Source organism: Phaethon aethereus (genome assembly GCF_964289735.1).
Source record: "Phaethon aethereus genome assembly, chromosome: 9".
Lineage (NCBI taxonomy): Eukaryota > Metazoa > Chordata > Aves > Phaethontiformes > Phaethontidae > Phaethon > Phaethon aethereus.
In genome coordinates, this window is record NC_138585.1 from 24,024,609 (window position 1) to 24,049,484 (window position 24,876).

Here is a 24,876-nt window from a genome sequence, read left to right on the forward strand (position 1 = left end):
TGTTACTGAGCCTTCCTTTGCTGTGAGTTACATCTACATACGGACAACAGGATCTGTCCCTTAAGCTGTACACAGCAGTAACAGAAAAAGCAAAAACCTCAAATTTCCACACTGCTTCTCAATTATTCGTGCTGCATTTTGCTGCCGAAATGCCCCCATGAGTTGATCGCCGCCTTTGCTGCTGGCACGTCAGATCCAGTGCGTTCCTGCAAGCCTGCCTTTCCCTGCTTGTGCATGGCCACACGCAAGGAGAGGTTTCCAGGATGGTGGCCGCGATGTCTCACATGGGCCGACGAGAAGGACCCATTGCTCAAGGCCTTGAATTCCTCTCGTGTGAGTGGAGAGCACACTCAGTTGCCTTATTTCTTCATAAAAGTGCTCGGTAGTTAGTCATTGGTTCCTACTATAATTATTACCGGTCTTTTGAAATGGGATTATTTCCTGTGTAAATGGTATGATCTCCCTTCAATGGCGATTCACAGCCCCCAGCTGCCGTAATGAGTTGTATGCGGGGATCGAGAGCTGACTGTACTTCCTTATCTTTTACCACTATCTCCGAGAAACAAACTACTTGATGTATAATTGACTATTTTAAACATGAGTAGCTGTATAATTATTAATATCTGAGACCAATTCATCACAAGAAAATCTAATTTTAACATTTACAGAGTAGAGAAAAGAAAGTTAACTGACCCACTGGAAGCTTTAAAAGAGAAATACTTGAGACCTTCCCCGGGATTCTTGTTTCATCCACAAGTAAGTATTTTGGGAGTTTTGACGTTGTAAACAAGCCTGTTGATGCTTCAAAGCAGGTGCAGAGAAATGAATGCAGTCTTAGTCATTTTTGGATTTCCTAAAACACGCAGTTTTTGCTGCACCATTGTGGTGAAAAAGCATAAGCATTGTTCTGAGCTTGTTGATGTTTTGCAGATGAAACAACATGTTTTGATTATAGAGGAAGCCAAATTCAAACTACATGTATGTTTTAGAACCATGTTCCTCCAAACCAGTAGCATAGCTACTAACACTTGCAGCTACCCATGTCTTCTGTTGCGGTGGAGTCAATATTGACTACAAGGAGACCATGTAGATTCAAAGTCAGGCCAGCAAAGCTGAACATCCCAGTTGCCAGTATTTAAGGAGCCCCAGAAAAGAGGTAAAACCTTCCACCCAATGCTTTCAAGTCTTATAAGCAAATGCTCCATCTCTCTTAGGTAGCTGTTGTGGGCAGTGGCTTTGTAGGATCCCTGCTCCTCCATGCCTGAAGACATGCTATGTGAGAGGGCTGCTGTCTTGTTCATAGGCCATAATCCTGCTGCTTATTCGCTGGATAACAAAAATTTAGGAGGGTGTCCCTAAAATCACATAACAACTGCAATGTGTATGTAGTATAGCAAGACTACCTGTATGCAAACTATATGTCACTTTTCTTCAACAGCATTGCACCCTCATTTTGTCCTCCCCCTCCTTGCTCAAGGAGATTTTGCTAAAAATTTGGGTTAAATCTTACGCCTGAAATAAAATGCTCTATGGTGTTTGCAAATTTGAACCCCTTGCTGACTACGGGCTGTCTCATCCTAATAATGACACCCCATACGGGTCTTGTATTTTAAGCACACAACCAGGAGCTGCTGTCTCTGATTCAGCTTCCTCTGATTCCTGAGCAAACCATGTCAATAATCTGCCACCACTTGTGGGTTGTTTTTTTCAATGAAGACAGCAGTTGTAATGTCCTGTTCTGAAATACGGGACTTGCGGAGAACTGGGAAGAGCAGCTGATGGCGTACATAGTTGCAGATGCACAAACATAATGCTATGGCATGGGTGGAGAGTGCAGAAAAACACTCTGTTCCAGTTCCCATGCCTGTGGGAAGTGAAGGGTCTACTAAGTATTAATGTAAAGGGTTTAATGGCAGCTCAGCACCTCTTGCTGAGTTACCTTATTTGCCCAAGCTGCAAAGCAACAAGTAAAAATTCCCATGTAGCAGATAGTACTAATGCACAAATACGGAAACGGAAGCTCGGTCCTCTTTGTGTCCCCTGGTGTAAAACTGGGCAGGTTCCTCTCCATCAGATGAGAGATTCTGTCAGAGCAGCTAAGAGGCTGTAAATTAATAGTAAATCATTTAACTGGGGCATTTTATGTACAGTATTGATGGATGCAACAACATTACTTTGCTTAGTGCTGGCTAGCTTTTCAGCAGGTGTAAATTGATGGCGTTTAGTGAAGTTGAATTCAGGGGGCTTTGAAGGTTTTGCCACAGGTTGGTCTGATGACGGTGGTAGGTAGCATGGTCAGCGGGTGGGAAAGGAGGCCCTTTGGGTAAAAGGCACCGTGAGGAGTTTGGCAGGGGTAGGCGGAGAAGGAGTTGGATACTCTTCTACGTAGCGTTGCATGACTGAGTTACGTGGGGCACTGGAGGAGGGTTAATGGGAGTTAGGCGAGGATGTCGTCGGCGTGCAGGTGAAGTGGAGACATTGGGTGTTTTGCCATTAGTGGGTGGGATGTCGGGATTTCACCCTTCGTGTTCTTTCACGGCGAGTTGGTTAAATCTATTGGTGGTGCCCAAGGAAGGTCCCAGTGCGGTCACCAAGTCCGTCAGCATGAGCAGGAGGTGTCACATGCCACCTCCCTACTGCGGGGCCAGCCGAGGTGGGGCAGAGCCAGCACTGCTGGCGGGAGGGAGGGCTAGTGGTGCACCCGTGTTGCTGAACCCATCCCTCCGCATTTCTCATTGCGCAATAGAAAAAAAAAAATCCATGGTAAAAACTGGCTTTCGTTTTATCACTTACCTGGCTGCTAGGGATAACGTCTTTAACTTGGTGTGAGGTGGATGGATACACAGGTCACGAGTGTAACATGCTCTCTTCATACATCATAAAAGAAAACTAATCCACCATCACATGTCCTGTCAAAAAAGTAAATGCCAAAATCTGCTTTCTTGCAGACTTTAATAGAAAGGAGTCTCCTGTTTGCAAAGGCAGAATTTGGCTCGGTGTTTATAGAGGGCTGGGGAATGGCTTGCAGAAAAGCTGTTTTTCCTTTATAGCCCTGTTCACCCCTGTAAAAGTACAGGCGCGGAGTGTACCGCAAGTTTTCATTTTCTGCTGGCAAGATTTATCTATGTAAAATATGAACAAAATTATTGTTTGTGTCCTACAAGTTTGTGTTTCTGTAGGTGAATTTATTTCTGAAACTTGCCATCTGATGAAGCAAGACTTTATTTTTTTTAACTGTATAATATGACAGCTAACAGATGGACTTTAAAATAGGTTTCTGAAGTAGAGATTAAAGACGGAAACCCTGCAGTCCTTACCCTGTCCCTGCCTGGGCAAATTCTTCCCAGTGACAGTGGCCCGAAAGCTAAGAAAATTTCATAATTTAATGGTATTTCACAATAATTTGCCATTACAAGGATTGCATTTTTAGGGAGAGAATACCCAGCATAACATTTTAATTAGTATCTTTAAATAAAATCTTAATTAGTAGATTGATTGCAATGAGGGTTCCAACGCAGGAATAATGTGTTGTTTTTGTTTCAATTTTGCTCCCAGTTCCAATTGCCTGATCAAAGAATTTGGGTAAGTTCACTGCTTATATTTTTGATTTAATCATTGTGAAGTAAATTGCATAAGAAAAATACAATATGAAAGATAACTTACCACTCAATTACGGAGCATGCCAGTTGTAGCTGTAGCAGATAAATATCCTTTTATGTCAAATTGGCTTTATTTTTACCTACCTAATCCTGCCGGTTTTATTTGGTGAAGGCAATGGGAGCTTTACCTGAGTGAAGGTTTCAAAATGCAGTCTTTATCTATATTAACTGAAATTGTTCCAAGCCATTTCCTTCAGATATTGCAGTGAAATTTTCAGGCTGAAATCTTGTTAGATTGCAATAGTTATAAATATTTAATCTGCATTTGAGACATTAAAATACAGAGCCTCAGAGGACTTCACGTTTCTATCTCGCATTGACTTCAGTGGGAGTTAAGTCACTTTAATAGCTTTGAAGTTTTGGGCTTAATTGCTCATTGCGGTGTTTAAAGCAGAAATAAAACACCCATTTATTTGCTCTGTTTGGGTCAAATCTGTCCTGTGTGTATACTTACACCGTCCCCCTAACGCGAACAGAAACTGTGCTTTTATTACTATGGGATGAATTTGAGCTTGCTCTTCTATTTTTATAAAACGTTATTTTTAATACATCTAAATTGTTCATGAAAAAAAGAGCCACAGCAACTGCTTTTGCAGATGCGACTCAAATAACACCGTGTTTTGCTCTTGCATGGCTGACTCCTCAGCTGCAGCACTGAACCCATAAATACTTGTCCCAGACTTTTTCCCAACCTTTGGGCTTCGGAGGAGAGAGCCGGAGCCAGCCGGCCGCGGCTCAGGTCCTGACTCACTCTCGTTCATCACTCGTAGTGCGACGTGGACTAATTTCACAAGACGAAGCCAGAATTTCACAAAATGAGGTCGGAGATCTTCACATACTCTGTCCCACCTGCGTCTCTGTACAGGCTAGTGCAGGAGCCCTCAAAGGGGCTGGCCCTGCAGATAGGGGCTTAGCCCTGCCCTGCTCTGCGTGCCTCTGTGGCACGCTTCAAAAGCAGCGATGGACCTTCGCTTTGCGTACCTGCGGCTTTTCATCCCATTTTCTGCCTGGAAAGTGATGGTTTGTGCAGCTGCAAAAGATGCACTAGGATCCTGAGATGAAAGGAGCTAAGCAGGTGCCGAAGGACTCCTGCGAGCACCCATAGATGCTGAACGAGCTCAACAGATGGGAGGTAGGGTTAGATGCCAGCCTTGGAGAGCACAAGAGGTTGTTCCCAAACATTTTCTTTGCAGTAGAGAGAATTCTGTGTAGCACATGAAGGGGCTGTGGTAGGGTTTGTCATTTGGCCCAGGCACCCTGACTGCTCTCAGAAAAGTGGCTCATGTTTGGGCATATTTGGGAAGCCGATGGGGATAGGGACAAAAACCCAATGCGGCCTATTGCTTTTGTCTGCTTTCCTTGATGTTGGCTTGGTCCTCAAATTTCCATCATCTTGCTTTTTTTGTGAGTGTATGTGTCCTGGCCAGGCTAGTGCTTTGAGCAGCCGCAGAAGAACTACGTATTTAAAACATAAAGTGCCCAGAGCAGGTTGCTGATTCATGGATGAATCTTCATCTTGAGAGATTTGAATATGTCACACAAGCCTTTCTATCTCAATTCACAGTTGCATGTGCCATATATTTCAAGATTATTTCAAATCGTTTTTCATTGTTTGGCAGGAACCCTGTAGTGCAAATCAATGGGCAGCACCCTCTCTTGAATGGATCATGATTTATTTAGTCTGTAGACTATTTCGTCCCCGTGGGTCCCATCAAGAGAAGGTTGCTATAAAGAGGTTTTGTAATTATAGTCAGACTTTATTTGCACTAGTTTCATGGAGAATCAGTGTAAATAATTAAAATAATTTTACAAATAAATGAGAAGAAATTTGGTGAGTGCGTTAACAAAGCTTTTATTTTACTGGGCTTATTTTAGGACGTGATCCATTCTGTTAGATCAGCTAAATCCCCACCAACTGCATGAAGACAAATAGAGTTATCCTGGAACTATACTGCAGATCAGCAGGAGTTTCTCACTACTGCTTCAGAAAGTTCAGCCATGTGTGATAGGTCTCTTGAACGTGAATATAGCTCAGCCAAGTTCCGTGGCTGGATGTCCAAATACACAGTTTCAAGACAACAAATTCACAAGTCGTAGTTTTTAGAGAAAGCGTTATAACTTGAACTGGGGAGAAAGAAATCCTGAGCTTTAGTAGTTGGGTTTTCAAGATTTCTCTAAATAACACTAGTAAAAATAGAAAGCAAACATTTGAACAATTTTTTTCCCATGAGTTGCAGCCATAAAGTCAGTTGTTTTTGCGATAATAGCAATGAAGGAGTCGCGTTTGTAAAACATGAGGTCATGTAATTCATGACATTGTCTGCTAGATTATTTCATATCATCAGGTTATTCTTAAAAAGCAGCAACAACAAACCTTTGCTTTATTTATGCCACTTTTTTTTCTGTTGGTTAATAAATTTTAAGACAAATATTCAAGGCCCCTGCTGATGATATCTTGCCCGTTGAAATGTTTATAAATACTTGTTTTAGCCGATTATGGTAATGTCTGCATTTTTGAGTCGGAGCTGGGGAATTGCGACTGCATATTAGTTTGCGTCAGTAGGAGGTTAATAGCCTCTCAGGGAGCGGGAGGGAGGTGGGGAAAGCTGCTTCCTTTTCCAGACATCTGGACACAGATAGAATCAACAACTCTTATATATGTAAATCAAAAGTTACTGTTCTATATAAAATACTGTCATTCACTGATCTCAGATTAGGAGCAGACATGACTTGTCCATGAGGCAATAGCTGTATGTAAAACATGTAATAGGATCTTCTCACTCTCCTACCTCCTCGGAGAGCTTTCTCCATGGACACGGCAATTACACTAATCCCATCCTTGGGGTCAAGCTGTGCCTTCCTCCCCGTGCCCCATTCAGGGATAGCCGCAGTCCTTGGGCGCTCGGCTGGGGTGCAGACCCCTCCTGAAAGGGCTGCCCGGCAGCTTGAGCCACACGCCTGCCTCCCTGGTGCTCCCCAGGGAGCTGAGGTGGCCACGAGAACCCACCTAAGCTCCCAGGACAGATGCTATCACTAACAGCTTGCTCCAGGAGTTTGCTGGATTGCTGACCAGTAGCATCTCCACGGTCAACACAGCTCCTCTGGAGTCAAGTCTCGCCTTGCAATCAGGCATAATGGTGTTTTGAAGGAGTAAGAGCTACTTCAGTTGTGTTTCAGCTGAAAGGGGAAGTTTCATTGTGGAAGAGGGAAAGACATCCCCTGGCTAAATAATTAGTCTGAAAACCACCCAAACCTTGGAAAAAAAAAGAATAAGAATCAATTAGTGATTTTTACCATCATTGAAGGTGGAAGTGAGTCCACCTAGGGGTGTCACTGGGATCTGAACTATGACATAGATCTGTAAATGACACAGGACGAAGGGTGACCAGGCAAAGAGCAAAGTTTGCCTACTGTTTATTGAGAAGAGCTAAATCCAAAGCCGACTATGAAGATTTTGCAGAAGATTTGCAGAAAGCTGAGTCACTGGGGATTAAATAGCAGTAAAACTCAATGTCAGTAAATACCCAGTAATACTGAGGGGAAAGTGTGACTCTTAACTCGTGTCATTCAGGAGAAAGATCTTGAAGTCAATAGTTTTATGAAAATACCATCCAAGTGCTTAGCAGAAAGGAGTTGAAAACATCATTATGTTATATTGCCTTCAGGTCTTGAATACAACTGAATACAACTGAAGTCCCTCTCAAAAAGGACATAGTAGAATCAGAAAAGACACAGAAAAGGGCAACAATGATGATCAGAGGTAGGGAACAGCTTCCATACAAAAAAGAGACTAAGCAGATTTTGATTATTTCAGCTTGGAAAAGAAATGCCCGAGGGAGCTGTGCCCCAGCTCTGTGAGACCATGAATGGTGAGCAGAACCTGAATGAGAAATGGTTATTCATTAGTTTTAACAATAAAAAAAAAAATGAGGGGCACCCAGCTGAATTATCAGGCAAAAGGCTTAGGAGGAACAAAAGCCAATATCTTTTCATAGCCACCTAATTAAATTGGCGAACTCTCCTTGACAAAACTATAAAGAGATTCGAAAAGGGTTTAAGCCAAATGAATGGGAGCAGCAGCCACCAATGGCCGTTCAACACCGTAATCAAGATGCAACCTCCAATTAAGGCTCTTGCACCTCTTATTGCGAGGATGTGAGAGAAGACACTGGGGAGAAGGTCTGTCCCTTGCCCGCTCTCCTGCGCATCCCCTGGGGCCACTGCTTGGAACCAGGGTACCGGTTTCCCAAAAGCGAGTCGCAGGTTTATAATTCCCGCTTGGTTTTGGTGGCTGAGTTAGTTCTCAGCGCGAGAAACCCCGGATTTCATATTACGGAGTCAATGTTTTGCGAGCAGACTGGTGAGCGGGGGCTGCCTACCTGAACATAAAGGCAGTGAGAGCGTGTTGTGGGGCTGGGCTGGCAGGATTTTATGGGCTGTAACAAGCCTGTGCTGCCCGGGCGCCCATCTCGCGGTAGGGAATTGCGTCCTGAAGGCCCCGAACACCACCACGCTCCAGGAATGCTTAAGAAAATGCCTCAGTTTTGATTCTTGTGAGCAGTATCTCCAGCAGATAGTAACTGCTATAATTATCCTGACAGCGGAGTGCCACCGCCTCGTATCAGCAAAGGCTTGGGGCTGAGCACTTCCCATTGTTGCCGGTGCATTTCTTGAAAAACATAAATCATACCAGGTAACTACCTAGGTCAGTCTTTTAAAAAAAAAAAATCCAACACAATAGTCATTCCTACAGTGAGAAACATATTTTTGGAAAGCAAGTAATACTTTAAAATAATTGGAAGTGCTTGTGTTTCCTCTGAATGAGGGATTTAAGATTAGATGCTGATTTCATACCTATTTTGGGACCGATGTAATCCTGGAGGCAGTGTTGGAGGTAGCACTGATCTGCATCGCCGTGCATTAGAGAAGAATCTGTCTCAATTTCTTCTCTGCAAAACCCTGGAAATAAGAATTAAAAAAAAATAAGCATGACTAAGCCATTTTAAATGTAAAAGGGAAAATAGTTGCTTTAATATATTACTGTAGGGGACCATGTACATGAGAAATGGTGATCCAAAAATGATTTAAAACCACTAGATAATGAAACTGACTTGAATATTAAATATACATAAATAAAACATTTATTATACTTCTCAATGCCCTTATTATTCTTCACCATAAATATGTGCTTTCATAACCCACGCACTGTCTTGTCACTGCTAATCAGCCCGAAGGCCAAAGGTCATTTTTCATTCAAACCATTTATTTTCCACAGTTGCAAAATAGACAAATGAATTCTCGCAGGTAACAATTAGAAGGAATTAAAAGCAGTGGAAAGACTATCGTAAAAGCTTTAAGAATCAATTCTGACTAAAGAAAAAGATGAAGTCATATAAAAAGAAATATATGGTAATGTTGAGTTGTATGGGTTGATAATGACATCTCGGTGCCGAGATAGAATTACCTCCTCTCCCAGCAGCATCATCATTACATATCTCACGCCTGTGATCAGTACATGTCAAAATCCTTCATATTGACAAATGTGCTGTCCACTTGCATCTGTGGAGAATGTTTTAGCAGCTGAGTGATTATGAATCAAACCCCAGAGCTTACAGCCCCTACTGCCTTGCAATGCTTTCACATTTGTTGCCTGACAAGTAAATGTATCTTGACTTCCCTCTGAGATTTTTTTTTTTTTTTTTTTGCACCGTGTTTGATGAAAGACATTTGGCAAATTGGCAGTGGTACCCTGTACATTGCAATTTGTCCTCAGCATTAGGAATCTGAGCATGAAATGAGAGGGCAGGCTACAGGCTAAAGGGGAAAAAAAACCCAACCCAAAGCCAGAGCTAACCAGCACCTGAATAGTCATTCCAGGAGATAAATGTGCGATTGTGCCCATGAAAATAAAATTTAAAAAAAACCCAACAAATGTGCAATTCTTCCCATTAAAATAGACTTTTAAAATCCCAACAATTGGAGCAGTCTCTTACGGATTTTGAAGAATGGGCTGGAAAGTTATGCTGAGCTGAGGCGCATTCAGCATCTTGTCTTTCATATAATTTCCTCCTTCATTACAAAGCAAGGTATTGCACAGGGCTCGTGCTGTGGTTTTTATGCTCTGTAGGTGAGATCTTGGGGGTTTCTTTTTTTTTCATTTGTTTGTGGTGTTATGAAGAGGCAGACGGTTACTCTCACCTGTCAGTAGGCTCAGCAGCAGTCTTGAACTCTCCAAGTGACAATGTTTGGGGTTTTGGAGCAGTTTTTCATGGTCAGTTCCAGACACCTTTAAGGAAACCATTCTCCAGAAATTATTTAATGTCCACTCCTTGAAAATTAAAGCCCTTTAAAGGCAGCTAACTAAGACCAGAGGCATCTAAAAGTGCATAGGGCTTTCAAGCAACTAAAGGTAGAGTTTGTAGAAAAACGGGACAGGCATCTAACAGGTAATGTAAGCACATAGCACCAAACCCACCAAAGCTTCATTTCTTATGGATTCTTCTCGTGGTCTTTGACTATGATGGGTGAGAAGACTGGACTGAATGGTTGGAGGTGGCTGGGACATTGACAGCGCCTCTCTGGATCTGGCTTGTTGCAGCCCTTGGTTGAGCTAGAGTGTTCATAAGGTGCCCTCTGCAATATTTGTCCTCTGCAAATCCTTAAAAAAAAACCAACACAAAAACCCTGTAGGAATTCAGTTATTGTTGGGATCTCTATTTTTAATGTTGATGTGGTCAGAAATGGCCAATGGTTTTGGTAGGTGGGATGCACAGACTCATAAGAAGAAATGAGCACTAGCTAATTCAGAATTTGTATGGAAGCAGCTTTCCACGATAGCAGTCGGGACAGAAGTTCTGCTGTGTGCTGGCCTTGCAGAGAAACAGCAACCCAGTACAGCAGTTACGGGCAGTGATTACAAGGGGGACAACATCGTGGCCACCACCTTGCCCCGTAATTTTTGAGACAGCAACTGTACATTTGGGTTTTTTTCTTTTTTTTTTTTTTTCTTGGCAGTGTATGTTCTTTGTATTTCGTGTTTCCAATGAGGGCAGAAAGCCGAAGCAGTATTCACCGTGACGGGTTCTGTGCTATCTTCTGTTGCAGATGTCAGCTATAGAAAACATGGCCGAAAAGCTGGAGAGCTTTAGCACCCTGAAACCGGAGGCCAACGAGCTGATCCAGTCGGTGCCGTCCATGTTCAACTTCCGCGCGCCGCCGAGCGCGCTGCCCGAGACCCTGCTGCGGAAGGGCAAGGAGCGCTACACCTGCAGGTAGCCCTAAAGCCCTCCGGGGCTCCCCAAATGCCCCCTGCTCAGACAGTTGACGGGGACTGCGACGGGTCTTTCAGGGCTTTCTGTGCCCAATGAAACATGGAAAGCGTTTCGCTTTGGGGTTCTTATTTATTAAATTACTGGTGTTTGACAAACGAGGTGGAAACTATTATATAAACAATCCTTTTTTCCAAATTTTCTCATCACTCTCATACTCACAAGTATGCTTTCATTATTGATTTTTTTGATCGTAAACTACAGACGTGTTTTTTCTCAGGCTTCTGGTTTTAATATCCAAAGGCATCAGTGATAAAATACATGACTTATTAGGACTTATGTGTACTGACTTAAAAAAAAAAATACAATGAAGATAGTCATTGTACGTGCAACCAAAATGAATGGGACCTTTGTTGAGGAGAGTAGAATTAGCTGTGCGGGTATTTTGAAGGCTTATACATCATGTTGTGAGAAAATAAATGGGATGTTAAAAGTGAAAGGGTGCAATCTTCAAAGTCGTCACGTGAAGCAACCACCACCCTCATTCCCCTAAGAGAGTGCTGCGTGTGTGCTCTGTCCCCGTGCAAAAATGGGCCAAATGTGATTAACAGAACTGGGCCAATAGTAAACTGAATATTAATATGTTACTTGAACGAAGAGAGAGGGCTCGCGATAATTTTTTTGGCCATTATTGTTCCTGTGACATATTATTAAGTTTGGAGAATCGTTTTTAAATTGCATTATTTAGGTCTCTATATCATCCCTAGAATGCACAGGCATTTGACACTGGCATATCGGTTTATCTGATCTTTTTGAAAACTTGTCACCTTCGTCCAAGACATGTTGTTATAGGAACATACCTTGATGGATTAGGTCTTTGAGTCTTGTCTGCTCTGATCCTGTTCAATGCGCAGAATGATGTCACGTTTGCTGACACGTAGAATTGGTTTAAAGGTTTGAAATTTGCTTACATGGAGGCAGAAATCCAAAGCTTTAATAACAGATTCTGCTGATTCCAAATCTGAATGTGACAGATAATCACCTAGTGCGGTTAGAAATTTTGGGTGATCTTTAAAACTGGTATGTTTTCATATATCCCTTGCTTATACACAAGAAAACCTGGTTAATGCCAACAATTCCAGTTGCGTTCTTGTGTGTGTGTGTGAATCACTTATATTTGCTGAATAATTTTATTCAAATGTCGTTACACAAAAGCAACACCAAGAGTACCATATATTAATGATTCAATTTGGGCTATGTGTCTGGGGAAGCTCCGATTGGGACGAAGCTACTGAAGGTTGCGTTATCTTATCACACCTTTTTTTATCACAGATATTGCGGCAAGATTTTCCCGAGGTCTGCAAACCTAACACGTCACCTGAGGACGCACACTGGAGAGCAGCCCTATAGGTACCACAAGCCCTTACCTGTGTCTGTGGTGTGGTCAAGTGAATAAATGAGCGCTCAACAGCCTTGCTCGGCCAACTCCAGAGCTCGCTCCTTAGCACTGATGACCTACCATTGCGTTTTGGTCTCAAACAGGACTTTTTGCTTTTGATGCCGATAGTCAGCCTTGGAGTTGTGGAGATGGGGGAAGGTTTTGGTCCCAGTCAGTGAAATTCTTAGGCACCCGCCCAGGCACCATCCACAAGTCCTGCCTCTGCCTGGTGGGATAGCTGGCGCTCCTGAACCAGCACGGTTGAAATGATTTTCAGTAGGGGCTCATGGGCATATTTTCCCTTGCAAAGATGTTTTTTTTTGTAAGAGCTCTGTGGTGGTATTTGCAGCCTAAAGTTGTCATCTGATTTCTGAGAGGTCCCTGTTGCAAAGGCGTTACTGTATTTATTTGTTTCCTGCCTAATCTGGAATCCTTTCTGAGGTCTGCTTAACCAAAACCCACGTGGGTGTAACTCTCTCGTTGATAAGAATATGTATGTGATACTGTATCCAGGACAGTCACATGCAGAAATGTGTATTGAAGCTTCACCTTATTGAAAATTAAAGACTTAATTTAAATCAACTGGAAAGCAGCCAGTTCATGTTCCAGTAAAACAAATGCACCAATTTTTGCATTTTAGGAGCTGTAAAGAGCAGAGTAAGCTCATTGTTTGTGAGGAAACAATATGTTTTTTGCCTCTAGTCTCTTTGGGAAATGAGATTCACGTCTAATTCACATCTAAGAAAGGTCTTGGTGCATGTTATGCTCATCCACTACATAAAAGCCACAAGCAATTAGTAGCATAATGGACGATTTCAGCACTAAAAAAAAATTGACATCACTGACAAGCATAAGAGAAGCACAGGAGAAATGAAAGATTGAAAAACTAAAGTGGTGAAGACTGTTGGCTAGTTGCCAGCCAGAGAATTTGGAATAGTTATAGTATGACTTAGTAATGGCTTAAAGAGCAATACAGTAAAGGCTTTAGGGACTCCAAATCACTACAGAGTATGAAAATTGATGCCTCTGGTACCAGAGTGATAGACTAAACTACTCGCATTGGCACAGTATTAAAGGTTGGGATTGTTTATTGCTGTTTTTTGCAAGATAACCAAATTTCCTCTGGGATTAGCAATCGAGCAAGCTAATTCTTCAAGAAAAGATTTAATCACACAGTATAATTTAGAATAGGAAAAGAAATAGCCCTTTTTACCTTACTTGAGCATTAGAAGAGATCTGTTTCATGTTTTTTGCAAAAGTGTTTAATTGTATTGTATTGGCAGCACATGAAACAATAGAGTTATTGCTCTACTGTTTTCAAACTTCCTAACTTTGCATGCAACAGTTTTAAAAACATGGGAATCAATTACCCTAGCTAATTTGATGCCATTAACTCTGAAATATTATGTCGATTCCTGAAGGCAGTATTTAAAATATAAAGCCTACTGTGAATTAAAGCTAAAAATCCCACCGTAGAAATGACGTCTCCATTCCAAGAGCACAGCTCTCCAGTTATTCAGCCAAAACTTGTCTTTATTTCAGGGAGGATTTTGCCTCAATAAGGACCAAGGAACTGCAGTTGTGTACTGAGGCTGAGCCTGGAAGGTGCTTCATGTCTCTACATTTCCAGCTACTAATAAACCCTTCTCTACCCACCTATTTTTGTTTTTTTTTAGATGCAAATACTGTGACAGGTCCTTTAGCATATCTTCTAACCTGCAGAGACATGTCCGTAACATCCACAATAAAGAGAAGCCATTCAAGTGTCATTTGTGTGACAGGTGTTTTGGTCAACAAACCAATCTTGACAGACATCTAAAAAAGCACGAGAACGGGAACATGTCTGGTATGTATGCCTTTTCCCTCCCCATTGTCCCCTATGCACCGCCAGCGTTCATATAAGGGACCTCACGTTCATTTTCAATACTACTGAGTGTCAGTAGGCACATGTTGCTCCACGCCGTCTGCTCCGATGAGTGGGTTTTTGGAAAATATGTAAGTGCCTAAGCTCTGCTGACATTTAAAGTGCTTTGAAAATCCCAGCATAAACTCTACCCTTGTATAACTTAATACCACTGGATGATGTCTTTTCTTTTGGTTTTAATTAAGCCAACCATAGCGTTTTGAGAACAGACTGGGAAAATTGGTTTAATCCCATCCGCGCAATCACTTGGCTCTCAATGGGAGTCCTAGATTTAGAGTCTCAGGAGGCACTCTAAAAGATTTTCTTGGCACCTTCTAAAATATTCCCACTGTCAGGAGCTGAAAAGCGCTAGCTATTATGGAGATAATGGTGCCTCCCAAGCCCCAAAGCAAATCGGTCACCGCACAGCAGCAGCAAAGGCAGCGGCAGGTAGTGGATATCATTGGTCTGGTTTAGGTATCTGCAGGGTTTAATAAAAACCCTGTCTGCAGTCTTTTCAGTTCACGTTTTGCTCCACTGGAAATAACCAGGTACATGCCGTGAATGCAGAGCTGACTTTTCCCTGATGCTCAAAGACGTCTCTCATTGGTCTCTCAGTACTAATGACCCTGATTATGTCAATGGCTGCTCCATATTTTAAGCACATCTACATAATTAGTGGCTAAAATAAAGTTCCATTTGCTTAGTTCAGCCATTGGTCTAACACAGTTATTGACTGACAGTTTTGGAGTCGCAAGGGAACAGGAGGGAGATGTTGAAATAGATACTTGGCAAAAGCCATTATAAACCATGGAAATGGCACCCAGCATGCAAGCGGTCGTTTTGGCTGGAAACCACCTTAGCCCATGGATAATAATACTTTCCTTCTAGTTATTACTTTTATGGCCAAAAGCTGATGGATCACTGTGACCAATTTTTTCTGGCTGTCACCAATTTTAACCATTGTTTCAATTTCAATTTTATATAAATGGTTAAATACAGAAAACGTAACGGAGCAGCAACAGAAGTCCTCTGTTTTGCTTTAAGGTACTGCAACATCCTCACCTCACTCAGAACTGGAAAGCACAGGGGCAATCCTAGACGACAAGGAAGACTCTTACTTCACAGAAATTAGGAATTTTATTGGAAACAGCAACCACAACAATCAGTCCCCCCGAAACTCAGAGGAGAGGTGAGTTGCAACTGATCTGCCTTCAAAAGGTGCCACTCTTCCTTTTCCAGATTAAGCCTGATTTTTCACTTTTGATGATGTCTGGAGCCCATGTTATTTTAGCAATCCGATTGCTTCAGTGTTCACCTCAGCGTCTTATGAAAAGAAATGTGTTGACTCCTTCCCCGCCGTGCATGAGCATATTCCCAGCGGCAGATGTTGGACAGAAGATTCATCGGTGAACACATTTATCTTTAAGTCTGTTGAAAAATTCCCTCATTTTACATTCACAGCAGAGCAGGTGAATTCTACAGTCTGTGCTAAATGTAGAGAGCCTTACAATTTAAATGCAATATAAATGTGTAATTAATAAAGTAGACTAAGCTAAATTCTTGGATCAAATGAAATTTTCTAACTGAAAGCCTTTTCCCGTAAGTAACTCAATCCCAAGAAAGATGCTGACTAGCAAAAAGTCCGTCAGGCCATGGGAAGGCATTGGTAGTCCACAGTGAGAGACTTTTTCCTGTTAAGATTTATTAAGTATATGAGTGTTTCAGTTCTTCTGAACTAACAGAAGAGAGACAACTTCTAAATATTTTCAGCTAATAAAAATACAGTGAAGCGGAAGAGACTGTAGCATGGATACGCACATCAGCTATACATACTTCTCTGAGATTGGTTTTGCATTATGCATTATTTGTGCTTTTGAATTGGCATTATGTTATCAGCATCAAAAATTTCTTACTGTTGATGACAAACTTCACTGTCTGCTCAATTTCAAGATGCCTTTATGAAGGGATAAAAATGGTGGACATAACACGATTTCCACAAAAGTATTGGATTAAGTGATTACATGCATATTCAAATTTCATTCCATCTTGATTGGCAATGAGGGCTTGGGATTTTTTCTTTGCACATCTGGTCTCAACATGTCCTCTGACAGGAAGTCAGCAAAGTGAAAAGGTTGCTGGGTTTTGCAGTGTTTCCTTTCTAAATTTGGCACTTCAGACTGGTCTTGATGGATATTTTATCCCTGGCAAATTGCTGCATTTGAAAGCATAATTAGAGAATCTGTTTTCTTAATCACATGGCTTTTGTTACTTTGGTTGTAGTCCATCTCCCTTTCATTTCTAGCAGCCTCAATTGAGCATAACAAGCAAGTTGGCAGCCCAGAATGTGCTCAACAATTTCTTATTTCTGCCTATTTAAATAAAAGATGATAAAGAGATATTGCTCTGATTATCTTAGAGGGGGTGGCTGCTTCAGCTCTCCTGACTCTGCACAGCCTCAGATTTTTTGATACTGTGATATAAACAGACCATTCCCTAGCTTTTTTTTTTAATGCAATACTAAACTCATGACCACAGGCTGGAATTTGCTCGGAAAATAGTTGAAACTATTATGTTGAGGAAAATGATGCTATTGTTGTATAAGAAACTAGTTTTCACTTGCGTACGCTCCATAAGAAAGTACATCTGTTAGAAGAGCAAGCCAAATGCTAAATACCAAATACGCTGCTAGGGCTCATCCTTATCTTGCTCAAACTTTTGGTATATTCCATATTGTCCCGCACAGTTTGAAGCACACAGAGTCTAAAGCAAACTGCGGGCAGACAATAAAGTTTCCATTTTTATAACTGTATTCCTGGAAGAGTAAGGACCTTTTGCACAATGAGAACAATAGATGAATCAAGGCCTCCGTGCTACGTAACGCAGCGGAGCAGATACACTGGTAGCGTGAGTTCATGTGGCTCCACCAAGTTCAGCCCTTTTACACCACTAGTACCTCTGGCCACGCATTTGTCAACGCAGCGGTGCCAAATTTCTTTAGCTCTCACTTGATGCGGCGGACACGATGCAGCTGCGGATGCTCAGAATCTTGCAGGGTCGAGGCTGTTAGGAAATGAGTCCCTACCTCAGCGTGGGTATTATGTCCTCGATAAAATCCCGTAGGAAGTAGTTAAGAGAAGTCATTGTCTGAAAGCAAAGGACAACGTAATAGCAGCGGGTAGACCAAATGTGCATATTGCTATAATTACTCATTTGATAAGAATAAATGCACTTAAAATGCTATATGACCTTTCTTTTCATTACTTTTTACCCGTCAAATCAGTTGATAATATAGTTCAGCGTGGAGGCAATATTGCAGACCACTCTTCAGGTCTTCAGCTGAAATCCCTTAGGTTCCCATGTATGTAATCCATACGTTCAGTAAAGTAGTATGGCTTCCAAATGGGTGGTAGTGTGCAAAATTAATTATGCATGTAATTTTGACTTTAAAACTCTGAACGCTGTATTGGATGTCATTTTTGAAAGTGCCGGATCCGATTTTCAGAGTTTCTTGGCCTCTACAGCTTCTGTGAAAAGTCGTGAGTTGTTTTGCCCAGACTACATATATGATTGAAAACATGAGATGAAATAACGCGTGAGAAAATTTGGAATGGATATCTGAACATAGCTCTGCTTGAACAGTAGTTTTAGGCTCCCAGGATAACAGGAAAATCCCATGCTGATGGCACTGCAATATTGCACTGATTCTTGAGTGGAATTTTCTCCGATACTGCCTACACGTCTGAAGCTAAACAAGATCTAAAATACAGAAATCACTTTATTCTACCGGGACGGATCCTTTTCAGATCTGCCTCCGACAGTCTGCTGGTGAGCAGGTTTCATAACTGATTTGTGATTATTGCTTGGGTTTGTTTTGGTACTTTCAGAATGAATGGCAGCCACTTTAAGGATGAAAAAGCCATGGTAGCCAGCCAGAACTCGGATTTGCTGGATGACGAAGAGGCAGAAGATGAAGTAATGATGGATGAAGAAGACGAAGAGAGCGAAATTGCAGGGAAAGCAATCAAAGAGCCTGTTACGAGTGACATACACGAGGGGACTCCAGAGGAGGATTACGAGGAAACGAGTACTTTGGACATGAACTGCAAAGCTTCCCCCGGCAGGTTGGTTCCTTCCGAGTATTGGTGTGACCGATACGCGAAATAAAAACAATGAACCATACAAGAGTGCCAGCACCAAACTGTGTGCCGTGGGAACCGGTCCGGAGTAGCCAGCTTCCCAGTTACGATAGCAACGTGCGCCCGTGTTTGGGTCAATACCAGCCCTGTTTCCAGTCTCTTCACGCAAGCTGTAGCCCTTAAGAGGAAAAATAACTGTGTGGGGAGCTATTGTCAGGTTCTGGGTGAGACAGGAAGCGTTCATGGGAGAGACGTTATCTGCTCCATAGACCGACCAGGATCTCCCGACACAGTCTTGTGAAAGGCTGTGGAGGCACCAGGAGAGAGACGACCTCTCCCTGCCCTGCTCCCGCCGCCCACCCTCTCCTCGCTAGGAAAGAAAGGGGAATTTCTTTTATTTCAGGATCCCAGTTCTACAGCAAGGTGCTTTATGAGTGTAAAACAGGGGGAAATTGCTCAGATGCGTAAATCCGAGAGGACGAGGGAACACAGACAGGATCGTTTAACTGACGTTAAAACCTCCGCGGTGTTTTTGTAGGTATAAAGAGGAGGAGTATAATAAGACTGGACTTTCGGCTTTGGACCACATAAGGCACTTCACAGATAGCCTCAAAATGAGGAAAATGGAAGAAAATCAATATAGTGAAGCTGAATTGGCAGCTTTCAATCCTTCCCAGCTGCCAGAGGACCTAAAACAACCGTTGTACAGGAAATCCAAATCCCAGGTAAAAGCTTAACTCGGTTAAAATGTTATTGTCGCCAAATACCCAAAGGATTAAACCGATAGTGTGCGGCAGGCAAGGTCGTTTCAGCTTCGTCGGACGGGGCTGCGCTCCGCGTCTGCAAACCTCAGCCTGCCCTGGCCTCCCCCGGAGACGTGGCGGGATGCTCTCATCCCTGATAACGGAGGATTTGCTTACTTTTTTGTTACTTTTGGTCCTGTCTGCCACCCACAGAAATGCCACGATAAGAAGTAGTCCCACTCTGCTTTCAGACAGCCGGTGCAGTCACAGGGATGCCATGGAATTTAGGTGCAACCATGCAGGGGTGTGACTTGGTCTTCTGGCCAGCTTGGCTTTTTGGTGGGTTTTTTTAAAGTCTGTTGGATGTTACTGCCTTCAGGTCCTCAGCATGTTTTAAAACCAGCAATAACCGGACTGGTATCCTAGTGCTATTTCTTGAAAAATTTTTCAACATTAATTAAAAAGGGTCTTTTTAGCCCCTTTAAAAGACTCTTGGTTTTAAAATTGCAGAATATGCCTGTAGAAAAGGTCAGCAAAGGAGACTGTGGTATTCGGTGAAATACAGGCCCAGCCAAGGGATAATGTGATTCCTCAGACTCTTGAAAAGAGCCTCTTGTGCCAAGAATCTGAAGGCAAAGGAGACTCTGAGACCTTGTCTACTATCAAAGCTTTCTGAGAGCTTCGTGAAGCCAGATGAAAGCAGAAATTATTATTACTATTAGTGAGTCAAAAGTGTCAGTGAAAAGGTTGTCAGTGGTTTTACCTAATGCATTTTGATTTTTTTTTCATTAAACTCAGAACAGCAATTGTAGCCTAAATGATGCCCTATCCGCATAGGGGTGGCACGGGTCCAAGCTCAGATCCGCGCCGTGGGATCATGACCTCTTTGTCCTTCTTCTTTCCCCGTCCAGGCGTATGCGATGATGCTTTCTCTCTCCGACAAGGACTCCCTTCATTCTGCATCCCACAATTCTCCCAATATGTGGCACAGTATGGCAAGAGCCGCCGCAGAATCCAGCGCCATTCAATCCATCAGTCACGTATGACATTGTGAAGTCTTACCGAGAATGGGACCAAGTCCAAACCAGTAGCATGGCTCTTTCATATATGACTATTTAAAAGACTGCTGAGCAGAATGCCTTATAAATCTGCAGGGTCACTCATTTAAAGTCCGGTGACCTTAAACTGAATAATTTTAAAAAAGAAAGAAACTATTTATTCTCAATATTTTGTTTTGCACAGCAAAGGCAGCTGCTGACTTCTGGAGGATCAATGCGACTTAAAAAAAAAAAAGAGTTTCAGTGGATTATGTAAACCAAGGCCGGGGAAAAGTGTCTTCCCGTCCACCCGGCTTTGAGGGGCAGGGGCAGAAGGGTTAAGACTGCATTGATACACACATGGGCACTCCTTTAAAGTAGGAACTGAATTGATTTTCTTTTTCTATAAGATAGTTTGACAAGGTTTGGGAACAGTTGCTTTTATGTACAAATCTCTTCATTAAAGCTTTATGCATTTTAGCCCTTCAAAGAAAGAAAATAGTTCTATCAAATGCACACTATCTGTTGTAATTATAGAAAGAAGTAACAGGGAATATTTTGTTCTCTCCGTAATTCTTTTGCCTTCTCAACTGCATTGTTACAAAAAAAAAGAAAAACAAGGAAAAAAAATAAGAAAGAAAAAAAAGAACTCTGAGAAACCATACATAAGAGGCTTGTGTATATTGTAAACTATGAATGTTCACTACTCCGAGAAGCTAAATCATCCAGATAATTCCGTGAAAGCACCGCGTTCATCGACAGCACCACTAGTTCGAATCATTGTAAGGAGATTTTAATTTTTGACAATCATGTCGCTATTTTGTTGTATTGTTTCCTTTCCCCACTACCTTCTAATTTCTTCTTTGTGTTGTGTGTACCATGTATTTATTTGTTGGCAAACGATTGTTTGTTGATTAAAATAGCACTGTTCCTGTAACAAACAGCACTGCTGCAGTCCCCCACTGCGTTACGATGTAAGGCACCCATGTACTTCAAAACAAGTGAGGTGAACTGATCTGTGTATATGGGAGTGCAAAACAGTGTTTGAAATTTTCTTACATTCCTCTTTTATTTTATTTTTGCCTTTTAATGAACTAAATAACTAATAGAGGCGACTTAGGTTTGGTTTGGTTTTTTTTTTGTAATACAGTAAATTGATTCAATTGTATAAACAGTTATGATTTCTTCATGAAAGCATGATTCTTCTGATTAAAAAACTGTACCCAATATTTTATGCTGGTTGTCTGCGAGCTTGTGTGATGTTATGTTCATGTTAATCCTATTTGTAAGATGAAGTGTTCCAAATTTATGTTTAAAAAAAATAAATAAATAACAGAAGGTATTCAGTTATTTTTGGGGGTTTTTTTTGGCCTTTAGTGAGGGACCAGATTTATTTTTCCTTTTTGTTTATAATCTCATTTTGAAATAATCGGCAAGTTGAGGTACTTTCTTTAAATGCTTTGTACAATGTAACTGTTACGCATTTCAGTACATTACTATGGGAGGATCAACTTAAAAAAAAAAATAAAGGACTACAAAACTGAAGGGATCTTTTTCCTTATTGTCTTGCTTTTGTCTGGGTCAGGGGAAAAATACCGTATTTCTTCTGCAGTCTGGGGAGCAAGGACTGTGTCTGTGGGGTCCTGAGGATAAGGGTAACCAGAGGACGGGGCACTGCGAAGCGTCTTGGACTTGGTCACGCAGTTTAGGACCCAATCCAGAATCTCTCAGGAGACCATTGGAGGGTTTTAGATCAATCCTTTAAGCTTCAAAACACTACTACCGTGGGAAAGAGAAATATTTCACTCATTTTACAGGAGGGACTGGTGCAAGGTCACCGTTGGACACTGTTGTGGAGCCTTGAGCTCAGGCTGGTGATGCACCCGCCTGCTGCTTGGGGGACAACGTCGGGAAGCAGCGGCTTGGCCGGCTAATAGCAAAACATTGACTTGCCGGAATGATAAAAATCCGTCGTTGAGAAGCTAAGTGGGCCTCCAACTGCAGGAAATGAGCCTTTAGGGTCTAAAAGGAAAAAAAAAAAAGAATATTTTCATTTGAGTGTATCATTTGAAATCAGGTCCAAAGCCCTGCTTCTTCTGGACAAGCCGCAGAGCAGTGGGAGGTGGGATGTCCAGTAAAAGCCAGCACTGGCCCAGGCGATGCACGTTTTCCTGGTTTTCCCATCAGCAGAGAGGAAAGGACTGAGATGGCTCCAAAAGGGACCATGGGGATGGCCCTGCCTGGCACCCCTGGCCAAGCTTGGTCTTTGCAGCTGCTGCGCAGGGCTGTCCCTCACATTTAGGTGGCTCGAAAGAGTGACCGTGGCACACCGTGGAGTCCTTTTGTGCAGCGGGACCAAGGATCGCTCTCGCCAGATGCAAACGAGCTGGCAAGAGCAAGCAACGAGGGAGCACCCAGGGCAGTCCGTGACGAACGCGTATTAAATGCTGCAGCACCGCCCCAGCGGAAGAGGCACGTCTCGGGAATATGGTTTGTGGGAGGTTTGATTAAATCTGGCTCCACAGAAGCCAGAAGTACCTCCAAAGGTGGAGGCCTTGTCTCCAGGCCCAAGGCAAGGGGTGCTCCTCTCAGCCCGTTTCAGTACACAAAGACCCCTCATAGTTCACCAGATCCTCAAGTTACATTCCCGAATAACCTGTATGTGTCATTCTTGTCTTCAGCCCAGCTACGGTTTGGCTTGTTTTATAACCATCGTGTGGCAACAGGGGCATTGGCAGGGCTGGATCCAAGGCCGGCGGGGACGGGCATGGGCTGCCTTCGCTTTGCTCTTGCCGCTCCTGAGCCTCATGCAGAGGTTGACGGCAAGCTGAGACCTACAGGCTGGTGGTTTTCACGCAGGAAGCCTAAAGCACACCTGGAAAAGAAAAGAAAAGAAAAGAAAAGAAAAAAAAAAGCCTGTGTGCGTGTTCCTGTGCTCACTTCATTGGCCCCAGCCAATGGTCAGGTACATACAGATAATTGCGTAAATAGGCTATTATTTTTAGTGCAGTTAAAGTCACCGTGAAACTTGGTTTTAGGTTTCTGCCAAATAAAGAGAACAAATAGATTAATCAAGTCAAGTTTTATCTGCAAACAACTTTCCAGATTGTTTTCCCCTTTAATTTGATGCAATGACAGCTCTTATCAGCTCTGGCCTCACCTGCCCTAGATGAAAGGGGTTTTGGGAGGTGGAGAAAGGGTGGGACAGTTTCTTCTGGGTTTAATGTTCTGGGTTGCAGTAGCATGCTCCCATCATATAACTGTCAGGGAAAGTACTCCTTGAGCTGAGCCGTAGGGTTAGTCTAACCTGCTCATAACCAGGTCTGTTGACCATCAGGGAGCGGCTGCCACTGCCTCATCGAATCCCCAGGCTGATGTTCCCATTGAGAGCCTTGAGCTTTGTATTTTCATGTCAAAGCGTCCCACCCTGAGCAGCACTCCATGTGGATACCTTACCATGACCTTGATTTTCATTGCCTTTTCTCAATGGCAGTTATTCACCCAGAGGAATAGCTGAAAAGCAAACCCAGATTTGATTAGCCATCTCATCCCCCAAATAAACAAAGAAAACTGGATAATTTTTGTGTTTGTGTCATACCCTCCCCAATGCACCACACAGATGCGCTTGTCCAGGTGCAAACAGGTTGCTAAGTAAGGACCGCTATTTCTGGCTTTCTGTTACAGTGATTTTTTTTTTTTTAAAGAAAAAAATTCTTTCAATACTTTTTTTAAAAACCACGCAGCTTATTTCAGCATTATCCTACTCCCCACCCCACTGTAGTAGTTTTCCATAAGTCAACAAATCATTCCCATGTGATACAGCAGCCTTGCTAGACAAAGGAGGTACATATAACCGCCGCAGTTCCTATCTACAGAATCTAACAAAGCAGCAGCACGACGAGATGATTAATCAATATTTCACCCTGGCCCAAATCCTCAATACCACTGCGGGTCCGAGTCGCTGTTCCTGTGTCGGCCCTGCTGTTTTACTGCATTAATAGCCACATTTGCGGTGTAATGGGAGGGGAAGTTATTATAAAAACATTTACAAGGCTGCTTTTGCTCGGTTTGGCCCATTGCTCCATGCATGTCTTGAACTTTAAAACTTTCTGTCAGGTCCCTCTTGCTCAGACGTATGGGGAATTGCTGCAAACTCCTGGATCGTTTCGCCCCACTCTGCTGCCTTCCAGCTATATTAAGTCTCATTTGTGGTTTTGCTGGTCAGTCATATAGTGGTGCAGAAAAGCTAGTTCATTTTAAAGATGCTTCCAGTAATAATTTAAACAAAACAAATGAATCCAGCACCAAACAGAAGACCCTTTCTCCACGTCAGAGACCAGAAGACCCTTTCTCCACGTCAGAGACCGCGTACCTTACCAGGACTCCAGTTATAAGCAAAATGTATTCTGCAGCCTGGCCCAAACTATCCTCTTTCCCATCCCATTGAATGGCTGTGTAGGTTCGTGAGTGTACCCGAGTCTATGGCTCCCAGTAGCCCGATTAACTCATCTTTTGTTTCTATACAGAAAATGGTGCCAGCTTTAGGAAAGGCTCAGCTTTACAATTCAGAGTCACTTAATGAAGTCTGAGGAGAGGGTGAAGGGAAGAACATTAAATAAAAAGTAAAAAAAAAAAAAAAAAGTACTATATTCCTTTTCCTTTATTTTTTTGTCCCCAACTCAGATTCAT

General features: G+C 42.5%; 1 protein-coding gene across 5 annotated transcripts in view; it reads left to right on the plus strand.

Moving 5' to 3' along the window:
• The window catches only part of MECOM (MDS1 and EVI1 complex locus), a gene marked incomplete at its 5' end in the record, with an annotated part of 343,663 nt that extends 320,343 nt beyond the window's left edge, over window positions 1–23,320 (plus strand). For 3 of the 5 annotated variants that reach the window (XM_082003573.1, XM_082003574.1, XM_082003575.1), the window contains 8 exons: window positions 669–756; window positions 10,764–10,930; window positions 12,260–12,337; window positions 14,042–14,211; window positions 15,316–15,460; window positions 18,156–18,392; window positions 18,946–19,132; window positions 20,062–23,320. In XM_082003573.1, the coding sequence (XP_081859699.1) occupies window positions 669–756; window positions 10,764–10,930; window positions 12,260–12,337; window positions 14,042–14,211; window positions 15,316–15,460; window positions 18,156–18,392; window positions 18,946–19,132; window positions 20,062–20,196 (1,207 nt within the window). In that variant the 3' untranslated portion in view covers window positions 20,197–23,320. Of the gene's footprint in view, window positions 1–668; window positions 757–3,555; window positions 3,583–10,763; window positions 10,931–12,259; window positions 12,338–14,041; window positions 14,212–15,315; window positions 15,461–18,155; window positions 18,393–18,945; window positions 19,133–20,061 lie in introns of all 5 variants that reach the window. The other 2 variants (XM_082003571.1, XM_082003572.1) reach the window with 1 other exon arrangement.
• Between the last annotated feature and the right edge of the window lie 1,556 nt (window positions 23,321–24,876).